The following is a 19,810-nucleotide window of genomic DNA, read 5'->3' on the forward strand; positions in this document are numbered from 1 at the left end:
CAATGTTTAACTTTTTTTTCATGTTGGGGTCATTCTAGGAAAAGTCATTGAATTTCAAGTTGAAAAAAGATCATTAAGGGAGTTTCCTATGCTGTTAAACATAGTGACGGGTCATTTTTGACCCCTACACAAGGGTTAATCTGATTTGTTTGAAAGAAATCACATTGATAGCTATTCCAGCTCTCTCAAATGTTTTTGATCCTTTTATTTTTGCGATATTCTGTTGAATAAATATACATTGATTTTTTTTGTACATGTTCAAAAGGCATGACACATTCTACAGAATACCATTAACTCAACCAGTGAAGCTAGATAGATGTTTGCATTCTGCAGCATGGGTCAGCTGGGCTTTCTTTCAGTTACATGTGTGCCACATCAATATATGGTTATAGACTAATGGGAAGCCCAGCAGCAAAATTCCCCTGTGCAAAGCGATTGAACCACTTGAAGTGCACTAGTCCTTTATGTAAGGCTCGCTGTACATACCTTTAAATCATCTTTACATAACTGGAGAAGCAAACCACTCAGGAATTAAAGTTCAAAGATATGTCAACCGGGGTCTTTCTGGGTGTTTGATTTCGAAGGAAGAACACACTTTAAGTGTCACTCTAAATAAATTGCTCATCCTTTTGAGGGAACTGTACCATGTAATTACATGGACACACAAGTAAAAGTGAAAAAGGATGCAAAATGTAGAACAGCAACCCCCTGCTAATAGAGTCATACATCTAACAGATCCACATTATTTATGGTCTTCTGTCAGCCTGGTCTCGGTCAAAGCACATGCACTGTGTGTTCTGGTTTATACATCCAGCACGGGACATCTGTTGATGTCATCCCATTCTCTGCGTTTACTCTTGCTGCTCTACGGTATAAACAAATAGAAAATGAATGGGATTGTGTGGGTTAAAAAAAGAAATAGAGGAAAATAGATCCACCTCCATCTGCTTCCTGACAGCACTGTGGATTTACAAATATTTTTTACCTACATACTATATTTGTAATTTTGCAAGCTCTAAGAAGATGGGCCAGAAAAATGTGTCGAAAGGTTTATTTCCCACAACAAATACACACAGGACTAACCATTCTAGTTTAAGATTTAACGATAGCACCAAGGGCAACAAATATGCAATATTCTAGAATTTTCCGTGATTGCTGCCGTGGGAATACTGTTCCTGACAACGTGCAGCCTTCTTCCTTATCGTAACGGATGATGATATGATACATCAGGTGTCTTTAAGACTTGCTACATCCGGTAGCTGAAATGTACTACCACTCACTTTGCTTCGCAGAAGGCTTTATATCAAATAAATTACATTGTTTCCAAAGTAGCTGCAGTAAATGAAATGTTGGGCTGTAAAACGCATTACTGTGGTGCCTGAACTCATGATACAGCACATGCACATATGGAGGCAATAGTGCATTATAGACATGGCACTCACAAGACATTGATATGTAGCTTTGGTAACTAAATAAACAAGTGTACAAAAATCTGCTTCCTCACAAAATAAACAAGAAACACTCCAAAAAGAGACAAACTTCGGTCTCTCAGCAACAAGTTGATAATAAATATGGTCGGTCTTTAATTAGTTCTTCTTTGTATACAGTTGATTCTGAGCTCTTTTGACAAAGTGCATACTATTTTGAACTTTTTAAAGGTAATTCTAGATTAGGTTCCATTTGTGATCTATTCCTTTGTTTCACTGTGACGGTGTCGATAGTACCGAAGACAAGAGTAGTATTAGTTTGTATGTTAACAGCAAGCCTGAACAGGAAAGGTGTGCCTCAAGATTATTATTTAAAACAGTTGTGTATACAATTGCACAAAAACCTACAAACAAATGTATTTGGTTGCACTGCATTGCTAAACAGTTGAGATAAAAGTGTTGTCAGCTGCTTCAATAGTTACCTCATTCTTCAACAACAAAAACAAACTTGTTTACTTGATGTGTGTCACAGTCACACGTAACATTTAGCTTAGATATCTTTGCACGGACTCAAGCGCTTGAGCAGAACAGTCCAGAGGCTGTAAATTCAGCAACAGTTCTCTCTGTCTGCTCGGTGTGTTTTCTTTTTCCTCACAATAGCTCGGGTCCAGAGGGCCTTTCTTTGAGTCTGGTCTGACGATAGCTTGGGAGTGCACACATACAATATTGTCCAGAGAGTCTGACTGGATGAGGACCCGCGGCTCCTTCTCATCGTTCTCCTCCTGAACTTGCCGTGTCTCTCTCTGTTCATGTTCATCTTTCTCCACTTCCTGTGTCGTCTCTTTATTCCAACTTGTAGTGTTCTGCTCCCTTCTCCTCCACAAGGCCGGGGGCATCACTGTGTCGACACACTCAGGCGATAGGGCGCGATCACTTCTGTTCAATGAGCCTCGCTCTGGGATGTGGATCTAGAACAGAAGTAATAACAAAACAAGTTTAAAAACCAACACAGAAAATATCCCAACTTCAATGTCTGTGCATTTGATTTCTGTAAGCACACCAATGATGGTGCTACTTGTCATGCGTTTGCTTCTACTCCTCAAAACCTACTGCCGAAGCCAAACTCACTGTGTCTGTCGTAGACATTGAGGAAACTCTGGGAAACTTGGTTTTGGAGACTGATGACTGTCTGCTCAGCATCAGGTCCCTGAGAGAGGACTCGCTGTGTGACACTGATATGCACTTCCTCCTCGGGGCCTGGGCTAGGAAGTGTAGACAGGGAACCTTTTCTGCCATGGTATCTCTGTTGAAAAATAGTGATCTCTCAGCAAAACGTCTATACTCTTTTCAAGCTTAAGCAACAGATACGTTGGATGACACTCACCTGTATTTGGAGTGGATGATGGCGTAGATGAAAGGATTATAGATGGCCGAAGCCTTGGCTATAACAGCAGGGACGGCTTTGGAATAGGGACTGAGGCTGCTTCCGTATCTGAAAGGTGTAAAGTGTTTGTAAAGAGCAAAACTGTACATCACCTGTAACGATACTGGTACTGTAATTTGACCCCATTGCATAGCACTTCATCATGCCTGTTATAATGATATTCTACAAGAGGTGGAATATGGCTCATGGTTAATGGCTGAGATGAAGTACACAGTGCAACCAAGCATCCTATTTGTTTTATGCTTGAATCTACGTAACTGTCTGTACACAACAAATGCAGTTAGACTATTAGAACAAAATCATTGGATCATAAGGAGCCCTTGTCATGCTGTATATTTACCCAGCCCAGGCGATGAGGGTGACACATGCATAGGGCGACCAAGAAAGCACAAACACTATGATGACCACAAAGGCAATCTTGGCCAGCTTCCATTCAGTCTTGATGGACTGCTGCTGGACCAGGGTTGACTTCCTCACCTGATACCCAAACTTCTCCACATCTCTGTGGAAGGAATAAAGGACAGAGGGAAGGAATAAAATAACTTTGGAGTCAATATGTATGACAAAATTACTAAATTAATTAAAAATAACCACCTAGTGTTTGCAGACATATTTTGTATGTATGCAATGACTGTGGACCCAAATGCAGACAAAGTGAGGCACATGAGGCACGGCCAAACAAACAATGCAACAAACAGGGCAACAAACACAGGGTACATTTGATTAATCTTATTTGCTCTCTTGAACACTTTTTTCACTCCTTTTTAGAGGATTGGAATGCGCTTAAAGATGGCAAACATGATCAATTTCCACATCATAAGGACAGAATGTAAAATATGAAATAAGAGAAGCTGATGTACCAAAACTGGACAGAGCAGGCAAAGAGTAACAGGCAAGCTGTTGCTTAGAGGCACGCCAACCCCTTTGAGGGACACGGCCTACAGAGTTGTAACCTTCACAGTAGCCATACTGAAGTCTAGATGGTGAAACTTATACCTCCACTGCAACCAAAAAGGTCTACAGAACATTCATCATAGCATCATCCCAAGATATCAACGCTAGCCTTACAGATAGGTATTCCTTTAAGTCAACATTGCCCTGAAGGTAAATACTAAAAGCTACATCCACATGTAATTTGGTTGTGTCCCCCAGCAAAGTCTTGGATGGTACCCCGGAAATGGGAAAGGGCTTCACTTGCTGAGGGGGGAATTGGCTAATGTGTATGGAAGGCTACTGATGGACAGGCATGAAATGGCAGGATCTGAAAAACAGACAAATATACACACATGCACATAGATAAATTATAAAAGGGAAGAACTAGGGTGACGGATGCCAACATCACAATATATGTAACATGCTTGTGATAACATTTAAGAAATTGCATTGCAGCAATGTCAAGTCTCTTCTGAAGCATATTTCAGTAGGTTGTAGATGTGAAGATGTGACAGTAGAGGAAAGCTATACTACAATTGAATGGTATGATATTGTTTTATACAGACTAGCTTTAAATGGCGGTATCTTCGATGTGTTTAGTGCATTAAAGTGCTGCATATTCACCTATAATTCATTCACCTGCTTGCACGGCGGATAGCCAGGAACATGCACAGATAACAACAGGATATAATGCCCAGGGGGATGAAGAATATAAAGCAGCATAGCATCAAAGTATAACTTTTATTGGCAGGAGTAGATGTCACATAGTCCCATGTGCATGAGGTCATCAAGCCCTCCGGTATGTATGAACCTTGAGGTAAAAAATGACAAAGAGGTGTAAGAACGAAGTGTAAGGTCCAAAGTATAAGCAGCGGGTAGTTGAATAAAAAGAGTAGGGGGTGACAAATTAAGTTACTTACTCCACCCCAGAAGGGGTGCAAGGCTCCAGGCTAGAGAGTACAGCCAGACCAGGGCAATAATGAAGCATGTGCGTCTCTTGGAGGTCCACTGTATGGCCTGCAGAGGCTTGGTGATGACAATGTAGCGGTCTAGAGAGATGGCCAGAAGGTTTATCATGGAGGTGATCCCGAATAAAGCTCCACAGAAGGCGTATATTTTACAGCCTGTGGAGGAAAAGACAGATGGAGGCATTTCATTCATATGTTGTTGTTTGTCTTCCGATTGGAAGGCTATGTATTACATGAGATACGTAATATGAATAGTCAGGACTTCAAATTGCAATTCACGCCATCTATTCATTGGTTTCAGGGTTCAGGTTGATTGGAGTCAGGGACTAAATGCTCCTAGATCTAAATGCTATTATCCTTTTCACATACATTTCTTGTGACTAAACATAGTAACAGCTGGCGCAGAACATACACATATGCTGAGACACTAGAAAAAAATACTAGGAAAAGTAGATCTTTTTGAATTACATTTTATAAATGGGTAACATATTTCAAAATTAGCTCCAAACATGGACAAGACTGATAGATATAGATATTTTTGGAGTACATACTATCTAATTGAATGAAAAATTACCTGTTTCACCAAAAATCCAGCCTTTGTAAAGGGAGTTAACAAAGAAGATGGGTGACTGTGTGATTGCCATGAGGAAGTCACTGACTGCCAGGTTCATGATGAAAAAGTTGGGGGCAGTCCGTAGCTTCTTGTTGCTGAAACATAGAGGATTTAAAAAGTCTTAAATTAAATTCAATACCCCACAAAACAATATGCTGTTGTTGTTGTTGTTGACACCCACATTATCATACACATTTTTCTTTCAGAAATGATCAACAGAAGTAACAGATAGTCTAAAAACCTGGCTTTCAACCCCAAAACAATCTTTTTGTGTGTTCAGTTTAAGTTAATTATTATCCCACACTTTTTTCGTTTCTACAGCTTAACATATGTTTTGTGGAGTCCATCCACTACCTCTCCAACACCTCCAAAATCATATTAGTTCATACTCAAATCCTCGTCTTTCTAAACTTAATTCCACCTCCCTTAACATAACAAAAGCAGGAGGGTGGAAATCGATAACAATGGCATATCCATACTACCCCCTTTCAATCATACTTATAGTACTTAAATACTCAATACAATGGAGGGACAATACACATGCAATGCTCCAAAACAATGTGTTCAGTGGACTCCCCTGTATAGCCAGTAAAGACAGTGACAGAAATATTTTATATGTCAGCAGCTGCAATGAAAAGAGTCAGTCAACGTGGACCCACTGTCACTTGAAAAATCCCATTATAAATTCAATTGAAATGTCACTTCATGAAAAAACCCACAAATGCCTGCAAGCCTTTGCACACTTCTGGACAGTTAATGGCGGAGTACAAGTCTGCTTTCGCCTGTGCTATAAGATGTCAAAAACTAGCCAAAATCCCACAAGATCTGTTGGTAGATCTATCGCTATTGTTCACCCTGGGCCTTTATAATACAGGCTTGAGTTAACCCCTGCCTTACATGTGTACAATCATAATAATAATAACAATGACAATAACAATATCAAAAATAATTATCTTCAGTGATGTGTATAATTAGTCAGAATACGTTAGTTACTGCAGACTATACATTCATGTGGCGTATGTTGTATGTTGTATAAGCCTATTCGTGTTATTGTTATCTTATGGGCTACATTATAATCAATGACATGAATATTAATTTATTGTTGATTAAAAATAAAAGCTTTCGGAGGACCGTATGGAATCCCCATAAGCCAAATGCCTCGAGGATATCCATTAAATCAAAGCAGTATTGTCAGTATATTCACATATTGACTTCAACACAAGCTTCTGTAGCCTAATTCCTGAGAGGGTGCAGGTAAAGGCAGCAAAGGGATCTCTACAGTCTGCATTTGTCTCCCAAAAATGAACACTAACCCCACCCCCACACAGCACGTTAAATCTCCCAGAACAAAGCAGCCCTTTTATGTTTGTTTGTTTTTAACCGAAGCAAGTTCAGGAAGAAAGTTGAATTGCAATGGAACATTACATTTTTTTGTTAATTAAAATGTTCAAGCACTCCCCGATAGCAACTCCTTATGTTCCCTTTGAAACTGCCTAAAATCTGTTCTGTCCGAGTAACACTAAAATGCAAACACAAAATGCAGCCGAAACAGATGCGCATCAAATCCATTCCTCCTGTGAAATGAGCTTATACTGCGTCAGCCATCAGTTAACAAGAAGCAAACTGTTAACATATCTCGGGACAACCTGAATATTCACACAATCCCGCTTCATAAAGACCCATGAAACATTTTACATGTATAAAGTTTTACAAACAATAATGACCCTTGACCTAGCGGTCTATGCGGGGATCGCAGCAGATGGTACCAGTGCTTTTTCTAAGGCTGTGAGTTGGCACAGATGGTCATGTTGGGATGCCCGGTAAAGGTGTGTACTTGATAACCTTCCGTCAGCATGCCATAGCTCACTGTGCACACACATACACACCTCAGCTTGCTTTTTGGCAACAGTCTATAAATCATAGCTGATAGCCTTTGTTACATTGAAACAAGCCCCCAGAAACGGTGCCAGAGCGTGAAGAGGGCTATTAATGTGTGGTGTTTGGGGAAATCTAAAGATCACCTAAATTTAGATAACCTTTTGTACATGCCGGCTTCTGAATATGAATAGCTTTTGATGTCTTCCACCTGGGAAGTAGCTTGAACATATTACATTGTATTGTTTTTACCATTACATAAAAGGTATAGGGAGTATGGGACACAGATGGTGGATGAATATTTGTTCCAACTGAAATGAAAACAATGATACCATATGGTCCCTTGTCCTGGGTATGTAAACTTTAGACCAGACTTCATATGGCGCCATAACCTAATATATACTTTAATAGTTACACCAGCTCCATTTAATATCAAAAGCTTCTGCATTGTCCTCCTTGTTTTGCCCACTGACTGTAAAAACAGTGTTGGCTGTATGTAAATAAGGGAGAAGCATAACTGAATTATTGAATGCATGCATTGATTTATCCAGTACAGTTAGAAAATCACTGAGCTGCTTCCTGCCATTGAATGCCTGCAGGCTTGTGTGAAGACCTCTCTGCTTGTGCTTTCTAATGCAATAATTCTCTGTTTCCCCGAGTCAGCGCTCTAAATCTTTGCAGCTGTGAACAGTGGAGGGCGGAAAGAAAATATTTGTTTTGCTAAATTAGACACTGATATATAACTTTTAGTTAATAGTGACGATTTAAGATATTCAATAGGATATGTTATAGATTTGATTATATCTTAATCCAGTCAGATATCTGAAACATGCTATTGATATTGTAATATTACTAATATTACTGTTATTATAAAACTTAAAGTTAGCTCCACCTTGACCAGCAACATGCTAACATGCTTTAAAATATACAATAATATAACACCATTCTGCTTTACAAGTGTTTTTACTCTATGTACAATTTGTTGATAAAAAACTGTGACTTCTTCCACCTCTGGTAATATGCCACCAAAGGGACTGTTTAATGTGTGATGTTATTAATGTGTCAAAAACAGCTTCCGTGAACTCAGTTATTTTGGAGTTCAAGCTGAGCTTAAACAGTAGAGCACTGTGTCAACTTCCCAGAAATGTGTTCATGAGACCAGTTCATGTGCAAAAACATGAGGAAAAGTGCTGATAGAGGCTTGTTGCAAAACCAAATGTAGGCACGTCATACCATGCTGGCTGATTAAACCGCTGTCATGCTGCAGATGGGAATGTAATAAGACGTCTCTAGTCACGGTTACAGAAGCCTCACATACAGCTTTCTCTAGAGCATGTTATTTAAACTATCATCTTCTAATAGATTTAAAAAAATGATGAGTAAAGCCATCAGTATTTTCACTTGACTGCTGTACTAATGTAACCAAATGCAGCATACCTCATGATGCTTTACTTTCTGTTGATATGTTGTTTTCCTGAAATTAAATGAAATCCATTTGTTCCATCTGTTTAAAAATACTTTGCAACCAAAATCAAAGTGTGATTAACGTTGTGGGTGACATGGACTAATTAAGGCTGCATGAATTCTAAATGATAGAACAATTATAAAATCATCGTGGCTTAAGTGTGACCAATTAAAAAGGCTTTTATAAACATTGCTGACTTTAATTATTTGGACCGTTCATTCTTCCAGACTAGTTTGTGGGATGAGAGCAAATGAGGCCACGAGGCACGATGCAGTGTGAAATGAAAAATAATCATTAAAGCAGAATAACAAATAAGAATTGTTTTCTGGTTAACCAGGAGTTTGTTTTGATTAAACTCTATCTAAACTGGTTAAATAATGCTACTCTTAAATTACGCAATGACAGGCATGCACGTTCTTCACCATCAGCAGTTTGCTTACCAGAAGAAGGCGTACATGACTAAGGCGTTTCCAGTAACACCCACTGTTCCGATCACCAAGACAAAGAAGGCGACGATGTAGTGAGCGTGGGCCTGGACGTCCACCTGCCGATAGAATCCGTGATCCACATCCATCTCTGTGACAACAAGCACACACACACACACACACACACACACACACACACACACACACAAACGTCAGCATCATAGGGTTTCCTTCGTGCACAGCATGTCCCATTGACTTTCATTTAAACCTGATCCTCTCCGTCTCTCTGGCCCACTAAACTTTCCAGCCTTATGTAAGAGCACTCATCATGGTAAACAAGTGAAACCTCTGGGGGCAAGAGTATGAAATAAGACGCGATGGCATACAGCTTGCATTTGCAACTCTCACTGTCTTCATTCATAGATGTCAACATTTGATTTAGTTGAGTCAGTTTGGCTCAAGGTCATGTGAATTAGTCTTAGTTGAAGCTTCTTTGTTCTAGTTTAAATATTACCTTGTGTTAATAGTTCATACAGTACATTCAGTTTTACATTTTCTATCCTTCTTAACTTTTGACCCATTGTTGGTATTTTCTGTTTGTTTTTATGCTTTCGAGGTGTACCAGCTCAGTGCTCATATTTTGAACATACCCACTATTTTCCAGGAGGAAATCTGAGGAAATCCACACATTTCCTCCCAGCTCGCTGTTTTGAAACTTATCTGTGAACTTTGTTTAGTTTTAAAACAGGAAATTTTTGTGGTTGCTGTTGGGCACTATAACAACATTGGGCATTGTATCTGTAAGCTCCGAGGAGAAGTCAGTACTCTTCTAGTGCCTCCCCCGCTGTAGAGTATGTCTATCATGTTTTGGCTTTAAAGCTGTATAGGGAAAACTTTCACGCTACTTTCACACAGAATAGTGTTAAAAGCCTTAAAACTGTACACTTGAGCACTTTTTAGCCTTGCTCACGGCATGCCTCTACTGCGTGGATGGTAATGTCAGGCTGTCTGCCGGTAGGTTGCCTCTTAAGTCCTGTTTGCACACCAGGGGCCTGATGTATAAACTGTGCCTATACACAAAAACATATGATCCATGCAAGTAACGGATATTCATCAAAAATAAATAGAAAACAGTAAGTGGTGAGAATGTGTGCACCTTCCGCATACAGACCAGGTGTACTCATATTTCTACAGGGATCCGATAAGCTAAGGTGGAGATGAAACGAAAGGCAATCGATATTTCGATTCCGCCACATTTCATTTGGTTTTTAGCGAGTATCACTAAATTGTGTGATTCATTTTCAGTCGACGCAGCGATTATAATCTTGATTTTGATTAAATACCAGAAATTAGGCTCATGCAAAAGCAGACAGTTTTACAAAGATTGAGATTTGACAAATCTGACAAGAGTTTCATGTGTCTGCTTCCTCTTATTAGGTTTTTGGGGTTGTCCATCCGTCCATCTGTCTGTCTGATTTTCCTGAACATACCTCAGGAACTCCTTGAAGGAATTTATTCAAATTTTGCACAAACTTCCACTCAAGGATGAACCGATTGAAATTTTGAGGTTTAAGATCAAGGTAACTGACCTCACAAAACACGTTTTGGGCCATAACTTAAGATTGTAATGCTTATGATGACAATTTCATACAAATGTCTAATAGGATAAAACGATGAAGCGATGACATTTTAAACAGACATGGATGCAAACTGCAACTTGAGTGGTTGGCGGAGGCATACAACCTGGAGTCAGTAATTCTAGTTTTGATAAGGAACGACTTTTATCTTAGAAGGATTAGCACAGTAAGTGCATTTTAAATAAAATGAATTAATAACCCTTGGAAACTGTAAAATCAGTTGGCGAAGTGTTAATCACGATAAGAGTTGAAGAGCAGTGAAGCTGAGAGTGAGAGTGAGATCCTCACTTGGTATTATTGAACTGATAGGCTTTGACAGTTTTTATGAGGTCATTTTTAAGACAGCCACAAAAGGCTTTTCAAAGCACCGAGTCAAAAAAATATTAATTTTTACCGATAACTAATATGAGAACATGGCATTTCAAAATGGATGGCAGTGTGACAGGCAAGATTTATGAACTGTGACTGTTTTTAATCTGTCAAAAGGTCCCCAATGAATGTGCTGTGACTGAGAACTGTATATCAACAAGGTGATTAAGGCAAGGCATTCCATGTGACCATTGCTCAGCTGCGGCTGTGATTATAAGACGATTTCTATGTTCATGTGATGGAATTAAGAGTGCACGTTAATATCAACAGTATTTATCATCCTACCCACTTCCTTTTTGCCTCTGATCTGCACTATAAAAAGGGATTTAGGTGCCAGGGCAGCACAGTGCTCTCAGTCACAGATGATGTTGTAAAACATCCGTCATGTATTGCATTAATAATTTGCTTGAGAACATGTTACATGTTATAAATCATGCCTGCTGTTGACTCAAAGCTGAGTGATGGTGCTGTGTTTAATCCACCAGAGCAGAGAGGAGTCTGACTCATAACACATGTCCATGAGAAATCCATGATGTTATTCCCAAAATGTTGTATTGATATTGTATTGGGCTGTTATGGTCTACAAGACTAATAGATAAGCATAGACATTGATGTTACGGCACAATGGGTGAAGTACACATGGACGTGCAGGGTGTCAGATCCAAACAGGGAGCTCTTGCTGTGCTCAGTGAAGCCTTGCACGTCAGAGGAACCTTCAATCACCTCTTCCCCTCATTAGGCATGAAAGCATTGTCCCATGAATCAAATACATATCTGATTTAGCATGACTGTGTTCAGTTCACACTAAATATGAAATGCATCAACAACAAGAAAGCTAAAGCAAGCTAAAACAAAAAAGTAATTTTCGCAAAAGTATTGAAACTACAGATTTTTCTGCAAACAACCAAAGATGCAATTATTGAATCAACACATTGTAAAGATTTGCATATCATAGTTTGTATACTAGTAATCAACCGCAAAAAAAATTAAGAAAGAGGTTCCAATATAAAGGCATTATATATATATATTTTAAAAAAAATGTAATTAAAAGGTCTTACTTTACCTCATCCAGAGAGTGAAGCGCCTTCTTTTCCTCTTCAGAGCACCTCTGTGTTTGTAGTGGACTGGCAAAGAGGATCAGAGACACTGAAGCCGTACAGTATGTAAAAACGCACCACGCTTAAGGTTTAAATGGATGCGGCTGATGACTGCTTTTCTAATCTCCAAGTTAGAAAGAGATTCTCTCATACACTGCAGCAACAGTATGCTGCTGCAGCTGCTACCGAGTGCGTGTGAGGGTATGAGAATACACAGAAACGCACACAGAAAGCGAGCAGCAGCACATTGACCCATCCCCCTGCTGGCTACCCATCACACACAGCTCTCACATGGCACAATGCATTGATCAAGCCAGTGTGGGGAGGAGCGTGCGTGCATGAGGATGTGTGTGTGTGTGTGTGTGTGTGTGTGTGTGTGTGTGTGTGTGTGTGTGTGTGTGTGTGTGTGTGTGTGTGTGTGTTTGGGTGGGACCGTGTTAAGAAGCTGGTCTGATCATATTAAAGACATTTCAGGTAATAATTGTAAAAGCTTAACTCTTTTATACACCTTAAGCAAGAAAATGTGCTTCATTTGAAAACCTTTTTTTAACTAATTGCATGCATTGTGCACCATTGCTGTTTCCCCTAATGGATCAAGGTAAATGTGTGCATTCTGCAAAGTAGTCTCCACATGCATTGCTTTCTGTGTATGTACAGCAATATGCGTTGGCAGTGACACAATTTGATGTGAGCACCAGATGCCATAGCGAACTAAATGGGATGTGAGAAAATGACACAGCCTATAGTTACTGCTCCTTCCCATCGGTCGGTTTGTGAATTGCAAATAAAAGGTGGTGCGGTTTTGAAAAGCACCAAACCTTTTACATAGTATCAGACTTGTTCACTGCTCATCCTTGTGTAAGCTGAATCTTGAGAAAAGCACTCAGATAAAAGCTTCCCAATGTTCATCATCTCACGAGACAGCTGTCGCACCTCCACTCGCCCTTAATATTTCCCTTTTGTTCCTTGAAATCTGACGTCTGTGTTTGACTGTCACAGCATCTGGATGGTTCAAAGAAGGTAACAAAAGAATTTGCGGCGACTTATAAAACAGTGCATCCCTTTGAAGCTTCAGTCTGAATACCATCTAGCAAGAGGAGGATAAGCCTTTTCACTTCTGGGTCACTGCACACGGGAGGGAAACAGACCTATCAACATACACTAGTTTCCAACCAGTTAGCTTCACTATGCAAATTCTGATATATTCACACCGAGAGGCTGACGCTACGTTTTTTTGTTGTTGTTTGCTTTCTACGCTGTTTGATGAAGCCTTGTACAATAATTTGCTGGGTCAAACTACAGGATTGTGATGACCAGCTGATCCACTGGGAGAGCTTTTGTAGGATCATGGGTACAAGGCTTAACTGTTTCCTTTATATGGCTAAGACAAAGAGAGCGTTCAGCTTAATCAAAAAATGGTTGCTGCCGTTGCAGGTTAGATCCTGCCAACAGTTTGCTGATCCAGCGGGGAGTCGAGCAGTCTGAGATCAGCAAAGCTGTTGATGTAGGGGTTGTTGTCACTTTAATTCAAGAGCAGAGGATGTGAGAATCTTTGTGGAAAGCTGTCCATGTGGACCAGTAAAAGGTTGTTATGCCAAATGGGATGATGGGGTGATAATACTGATGGCTCTTCAAGTGGCCATACACTAAAGGCATACTAACACAGTTGTTTTCATCAGGCTATAAGAGTGGATGAGAGTGCTGTTTGTTTACATCTTTTGCCTGAGGCGACCCCACCACAGCAATCAACCATCCCAATTACTGTCAAAATAGTCTGTCACCTCTTTCACTCCCTCTGAGGTGTGAAAAGGACAAACGTATTCCGCAAAATACGCTTCAATAAAAAAGCTTGTACGTGAGAATTAGTCTGCCCTTAAGGGGTTTTAGAGACAAGCAGTGGTCCACAGAACAAAGCTGAAGAGGATCTGTGGGGCCGCCAGCACATATACAGCATCTCTACAGCAAAGTTTGATCTGTCAGAAACTGTCTCCAACTAAAATCTTTAAGAACAAAATTAAATAAGAGAAATTAAATTGAATTCTTCACAACTATTTTAAGGTCACGTGAGGACTTTGTTTAACGGCAAGGCAAGAGAAACTTGTTATCCTCAGTGAATGACAATAATAATCATCACAATCAGTTGCCATAGTGTCAGTCATTTTGAAATGTAATGTTAGGTCTCCAACTGGCCATTGTGTGTAATTGTAACTATGAAACTGAAATGCAGTGCTGAGTGAGGTGCCAATCCAAACATGCATTGTGTAAAAAAGAAAGAAAGAAATTGGATGAATAGAAGCCAATTAGGCCGGCACATTAAGTAGTAGTCAACCACATACCAGAGACCAGACAACAAGAGATGCTTTGTATGATTTCTTTAATTATTTTAGCATAATTAATCATTTTGTAATAATTCTTTTTTACATGAACTATTTTGTTACATTATTTGTAAATGTTGCTAATTTAAAGGCAGTGATGTTTCACAGGGTTTCTCTACCCGAGGTTCTAAATGCTGTTTCAGACCCTTTTCCATCCTGCGGGGAGATAAAACCAATCTCACAGGTGTGTCTCTTTATCGCCTCACCTTCCCCAACTTCTCTTCCTGTCAGGGTGGAAAAGGGCCATTCTGTAGTATTTCCTTCTATTCCCCCTTTCTGCTACATGCTTCCTTCAAGGACTGCGTCGCATTTTTGTTTTGTTTTAGGTCAACAGTCAGGCCACGCTTCCTCGGAGATTGGCTTCCCAGTCAATGAGTCACTATTGTCAAAGTGAGTAATTCTCTGCATGTCCAGCAATTGAGTAGCACAAACAGGGATGAGCCAAGGATCCTAAATGGGTGCATTTGGTTAGAGCATAGAGTGCTGTAGCATTTAAGAATTGTATCTGACTTTTGAAAGAGTATAGTCCAAGATTAGATCATTACATTACAGTCATTTAGCAGATGCTTTTATCCAAAGCGACTTACAATTCAGAGTCTATCACATTTCTACACCGTAGGCACAACTACGGGAGCAATTTTGGGGTTAAGTGTCTTGCTCAAGGACACATCGACATATGCAACTAGCAGAGCCGGAGCCCGGGTTCGAACCGCCGACCCTCTGATTGAAAGACGGCCCTGCTATCCACTTAGCCACAATCGCCCCAGAAACGCCCCAGAAACGCCCTCAGAAACGGTTTATTGCCAAGTATGTTATAATTTGGCTTGGTGATCTAATGTGTCCCCTGGTGTATATCGGCAGGGACTCCATGATGTTTATAACAGTCAGTGACGGCAGAATTACCCCATGTCAACAGGATATGGCTATGTCAAGTACCGGTTGTGCTACGCCTCCATCCTGTCTACATTGTGGTTCCAACGTCCGCTGGAACTGTTTGGAAATTGAGTTTCTGAGTAAGCTATTCTTTTGCTGACAAGTTTTGTGATTTACAAAACATTAAACATGTTGAATATATAAAATTTATGCGGAAAATGTATATTCAAGTTTACAACATGCACGCTGTGATTTGCAAGCAAAGATCGTTTCCTTTCTAGTTCATTTCGACACTTATTGTTTAATAGGCAACAATTAATAGTGAACTAATACCTTGTTTTATTTTGCCGATTCATGTTAGTTACTTGGTTCCTCAGTCGACAGTTTGACTTCCAATCATGCTGCATCACCAGACTCTACTGCCACCTTTCTTCTTTCACTTTCTACTGTTCAAAACAAGAATCAAACTTGTGACTCTGTTCAGGAGCATTCAAGATGATAAAATGTAGCAGCAATTTGTGAGTGTCAATCACAAATCGCTGCTACACTGCCTACACACAGATTTCACATTAACAGGCCCCTGATTGTAGTCATATCTTCAGCGGTTCAAGCGTAACCTTGTCTGGCTCCATTTTCTTTGGAGCGGATAAAGACTTCACCGCACATGCCCTTCTGTAAGCAACTCTATGCTCAGGCACTATAGAGATAGATTAATTCCCATACAGTATCCCAACAGGTGACAAATGGTAAAGGATTGACTAGTCAACCTTCACAGTACGCTCTTGTTCATTTTAAATTGATAATTTTTCTACATTATGTAAGTGTCTCAGCATAAGCAACGGTGAGGCAGGGGATGGTCAGAGGAACACTCTGAATCCTCCGGGGCCGTCATTATAGGAGACAAGTATTATCTAATGGCACAGGGGATCAACTACTCAATTATATTAAGGGCTCCTGCAGACCTGTCTATATGGATTACTACAGATTTAGTTATAGCTAGTGGCACAGCAACTCACAGGAATGAGAGATTATCAATGAAGTTCACCTCAGTGACACCATGAACTGTGTCAGAGGCTGTGACAGAGCTTTACCGAGACAATAATGAATTGTTTGTTTTTTGATCAGTATTTTAACAGCTATATGCTGATGACTGACAGATCACATACACAGTGTTAAATCTTTCACTGATGACTCATTTCGTCTGTTCAATGAATCTCCACATCAATCGCAGTCATTTTATATGCCTCAACTATACTTCTAAATTTCTGTCATTGTGACATTTTCTGCTTTTCTAGACAACACATGTCTTGACATGATAACACCTGTGCAATATGACGCAATCGGTGCTGCTTAGAGAGGCTTACAAATGTCCCGCTTTATTGAAACCTGTCTAAAGGGAGTCCATTCAAAAACTCACAAGTCATGTTGTGTTGGGCTGTTTTTATATAGAAAGCTGCCACTCTTGTGATGACTAAATTTGCAGTCTGATATGTGGAAGACTTGTAGCCGTCAAACCCAGAGGATGTGTGTGTGCTGGAACTGTGAGGTGATGACGGCACATCAGACGCTGCTCTAGTGACGAATCAAGACACCAACTGCTTTTGCAGTTGCATGCATTATTCTTTCATAGTCTGGAAAGTGTTTTGACACACCTCGCTGCTTCCTCTTGGTGATGCATTTGCTCCACGTCCTCTTCCTTTTCCTGTTCTCTATCGCTGTGGTATTGTTTCATGCAGATTTATTTGTACTAAAGAGCCTGCTGCACTTGCTCTGCATTATCCTTATCTAAACTGCAGTGGTCACATGCTACATAACACGCAGTGTACCTCTCACGTCCCTATTGATGATCATTACAGCCATCGCTGCCAGGGCTTCCCGAAGTCATTGTTGCACCTATCTGGAGGCAGTATGAGTGTTTGAGTGCACAATATGAATTCAAACAGACTGTGGTTTAGGAGAGGCTTGTCCCTGTCGTTGTTCAGTAGTGAGACGATACAATATTGTCACATGTATTACTCTTTATCCATCTTCAGTAGAGTTTAATAGTGTTGTACATGTAAATATGTGTGGATTTGATGGTGGGTGTGGGGGAATTAGGGTGTGTGTATGTTTATCAGGAATGACCATTGCAAAACTGATATGCGTAGGTTTTGTCACATACAAACACATCCACTGAATCATTACTGAGGAAATATCAGCAAGTTTTCCTTTAGAATCTCATTTGGATTTCTCATGAAAATTCAACTTTCATTTTTTTCAAATTTGAAGAAAGGTTTTTGTTAAAAATAAATATATATATATAGTGTAAAGTATACTGTATTGTAATGTCCATTGCTGGATGTTTGTCATCTAATGTTTCATTTGATTTGAGGTCAAGTACACGTTACTGCTTGCTTCCAACCACCAGAGGACGACATGATACATTTCCATGAAGGAGGAGACAGGACACACACACACACACACACACACACACACACACACACACACACACACACACACACACACACACACACACACACACACACACACACACACACACACACACTTTAGTGTATCCAAACAGGGTTGTCACATAGTACTATACTTCCACTACACATCCCATGTATGGTGTGTCTGTGTTTTTAAAAGAAGTGACTTCAAATAATGATCTATCAGACTGATGTTTAAGGGTAAATGGACAAGGAAGTAACTGCTGGCACTAGCACAGAACCTTTATAGAATATTTAACATCTAACACAAGTGGTATTATATAAAAAATAACTTTTTTACAAGTGGATGTCAAATAGATGTGGCATATATATGTTTTCTTGCTACCGTACAAGCAGCTGTTCACTTCTCCCTGCTCAGTAATCCCGCAGTACTTTCTTTGTATACAGCTGCTAACTCCACACCTAAATACCAATTATAATGCATTTTTAACAATTGTTTTTAGTTGAGTCATACACATCTTATTTATCTGTTTAAATGCTGTGTAAAATGTCAGCATCATTTGATCTGATCATCTATTGTACAAGTTAACTATACCGTTTATACGTTTCATTTGTTAAAACAAAACGTTAGCCATTCTGTCACTGTTGGCATATAAATGAGTTATATATCATCTGGTCTGCACGTGTCTGTAGCTTGCATCTACAGTAATGCATAGCATGTCTTTTAACCAAACATAGAATTAGAGGACTTGGACGAGTTCAACCGAGTATGATTATAGGATACAGATAAGGGATCGAAAGATATTCATGGCACTGCAAAGAGAGATGATGCTCTCATATTTCAGGCATTTTAGTTCTATTTTAAAAAATTGAATAATAGATTTAGTAAGTGTACCTCACTGCACAAGACGACTAGTACACATTCCAATACTGTTAGCCTCACTGAAGTCTTTTGCCACCCTGAACAGGATCCCAAAGGTTACGGACGCGTTTCAAATTAACAGCATAGTTATGCACAAACACGCATGGCCACTTATGTATCTGAAGCTGTATCCAACCACACTTTTATGGTTTCATTTCAACAGCAGATGAAATGTCTGTGTAGTACTCTCATTTCTTCTCGGTTTGCTTTATTTAACGAGGAGAAATAGGTCCCATTAAGATTAAAAGTCTTGTTTTCAAGGGAGTCCCGGCCAAGGTAGGCAGCAGCACAATATTTCTGATTATATAGTAGAGGATCAGAGTTCAGATATGCTACAGATATACTGTGTCTTGACTGATGATAAGAGCCATTCATGTCAGGATGTCACGATAAAGAGATGCCGTTTATGGAGCTTTACTACCACCTAGTGGATCTCCTGAAGCACAGCACCTCCTGCAGATTTATAGTACTGTAGTGGAAGATGTAGGTGGTCTACGGTGGGCCTCTCCAGTTGTAAATAGTGTTCTGACACGTGTGTGACCACTCCGGTGTCGGTGACCTCTCCCCCCTGAAAGCTTAGCTTTACCACCTGGGGGTGGACTGTTCTTGATCTCGCAGCACCTCCAGCAGGCTGGCACACAGCTCTCTCACTCAGTCTCCACGTAAAGAACCCCAAGGTCCACTTTATCGTGCATGCACATACAATTACATGTGTGTGTGTGTGTGTGTGTGTGTGTGTGTGTGTGTGTGTGTGTGTGCGCACTCCTTTTTTAGTAAAAACAGCTCCATTACAAAGGCATTTGACGTTGAGGTTTTTGGGACTGTGCAAGTCATCTTTGAGCTCGGAGTGGCTCGTGTTTCTAAGTGTTACTTTTATATCCTTTGCTTGTTACAGAGTTTGTTTATATTATAAATACCTCAGACAAAACACTGTCGCATTCAAAGTTGAAGCACATGC

General features: G+C 40.0%; 1 protein-coding gene across 1 annotated transcript; it reads right to left on the reverse strand.

Annotated features, from left to right (window-relative positions):
* Positions 1–205: 205 nt before the first annotated feature.
* opn4xa (opsin 4xa) lies at positions 206–9,299 on the reverse strand. Its single transcript, XM_076102834.1, has 8 exons — positions 9,166–9,299; positions 5,347–5,480; positions 4,725–4,928; positions 4,444–4,615; positions 3,212–3,373; positions 2,812–2,919; positions 2,556–2,730; positions 206–2,395 (listed from the first exon to the last, which is right to left on the reverse strand). The coding sequence occupies exons 1-8, from the start codon at positions 9,297–9,299 to the stop codon at positions 1,973–1,975; spliced, it is 1,512 nt and encodes a 503-aa protein (XP_075958949.1). The 3' UTR covers positions 206–1,972.
* Between the last annotated feature and the right edge of the window lie 10,511 nt (positions 9,300–19,810).

This window comes from Anarhichas minor, unplaced genomic scaffold (assembly GCF_050575085.1).
Source record: "Anarhichas minor isolate MPS153535 unplaced genomic scaffold, ASM5057508v1 ptg000002l, whole genome shotgun sequence".
NCBI classification, from domain to species: domain Eukaryota; kingdom Metazoa; phylum Chordata; class Actinopteri; order Perciformes; family Anarhichadidae; genus Anarhichas; species Anarhichas minor.

Excerpts from the sequence above, each read along its gene's own strand:
- opn4xa (XM_076102834.1), bottom strand. The coding sequence starts at position 9,299 with ATGGATGTGGATCACGGATTCTATCGGCAGGTGGACGTCCAGGCCCAC. Across the intron at positions 3,374-4,443 it reads GCTATCCGCCGTGCAAGCAG|AGATGTGGAGAAGTTTGGGT; the intron begins GTGAATGAATTA and ends TTCCTTCCACAG. Across the intron at positions 2,920-3,211 it reads ACCCTCATCGCCTGGGCTGG|ATACGGAAGCAGCCTCAGTC; the intron begins GTAAATATACAG and ends TACACCTTTCAG.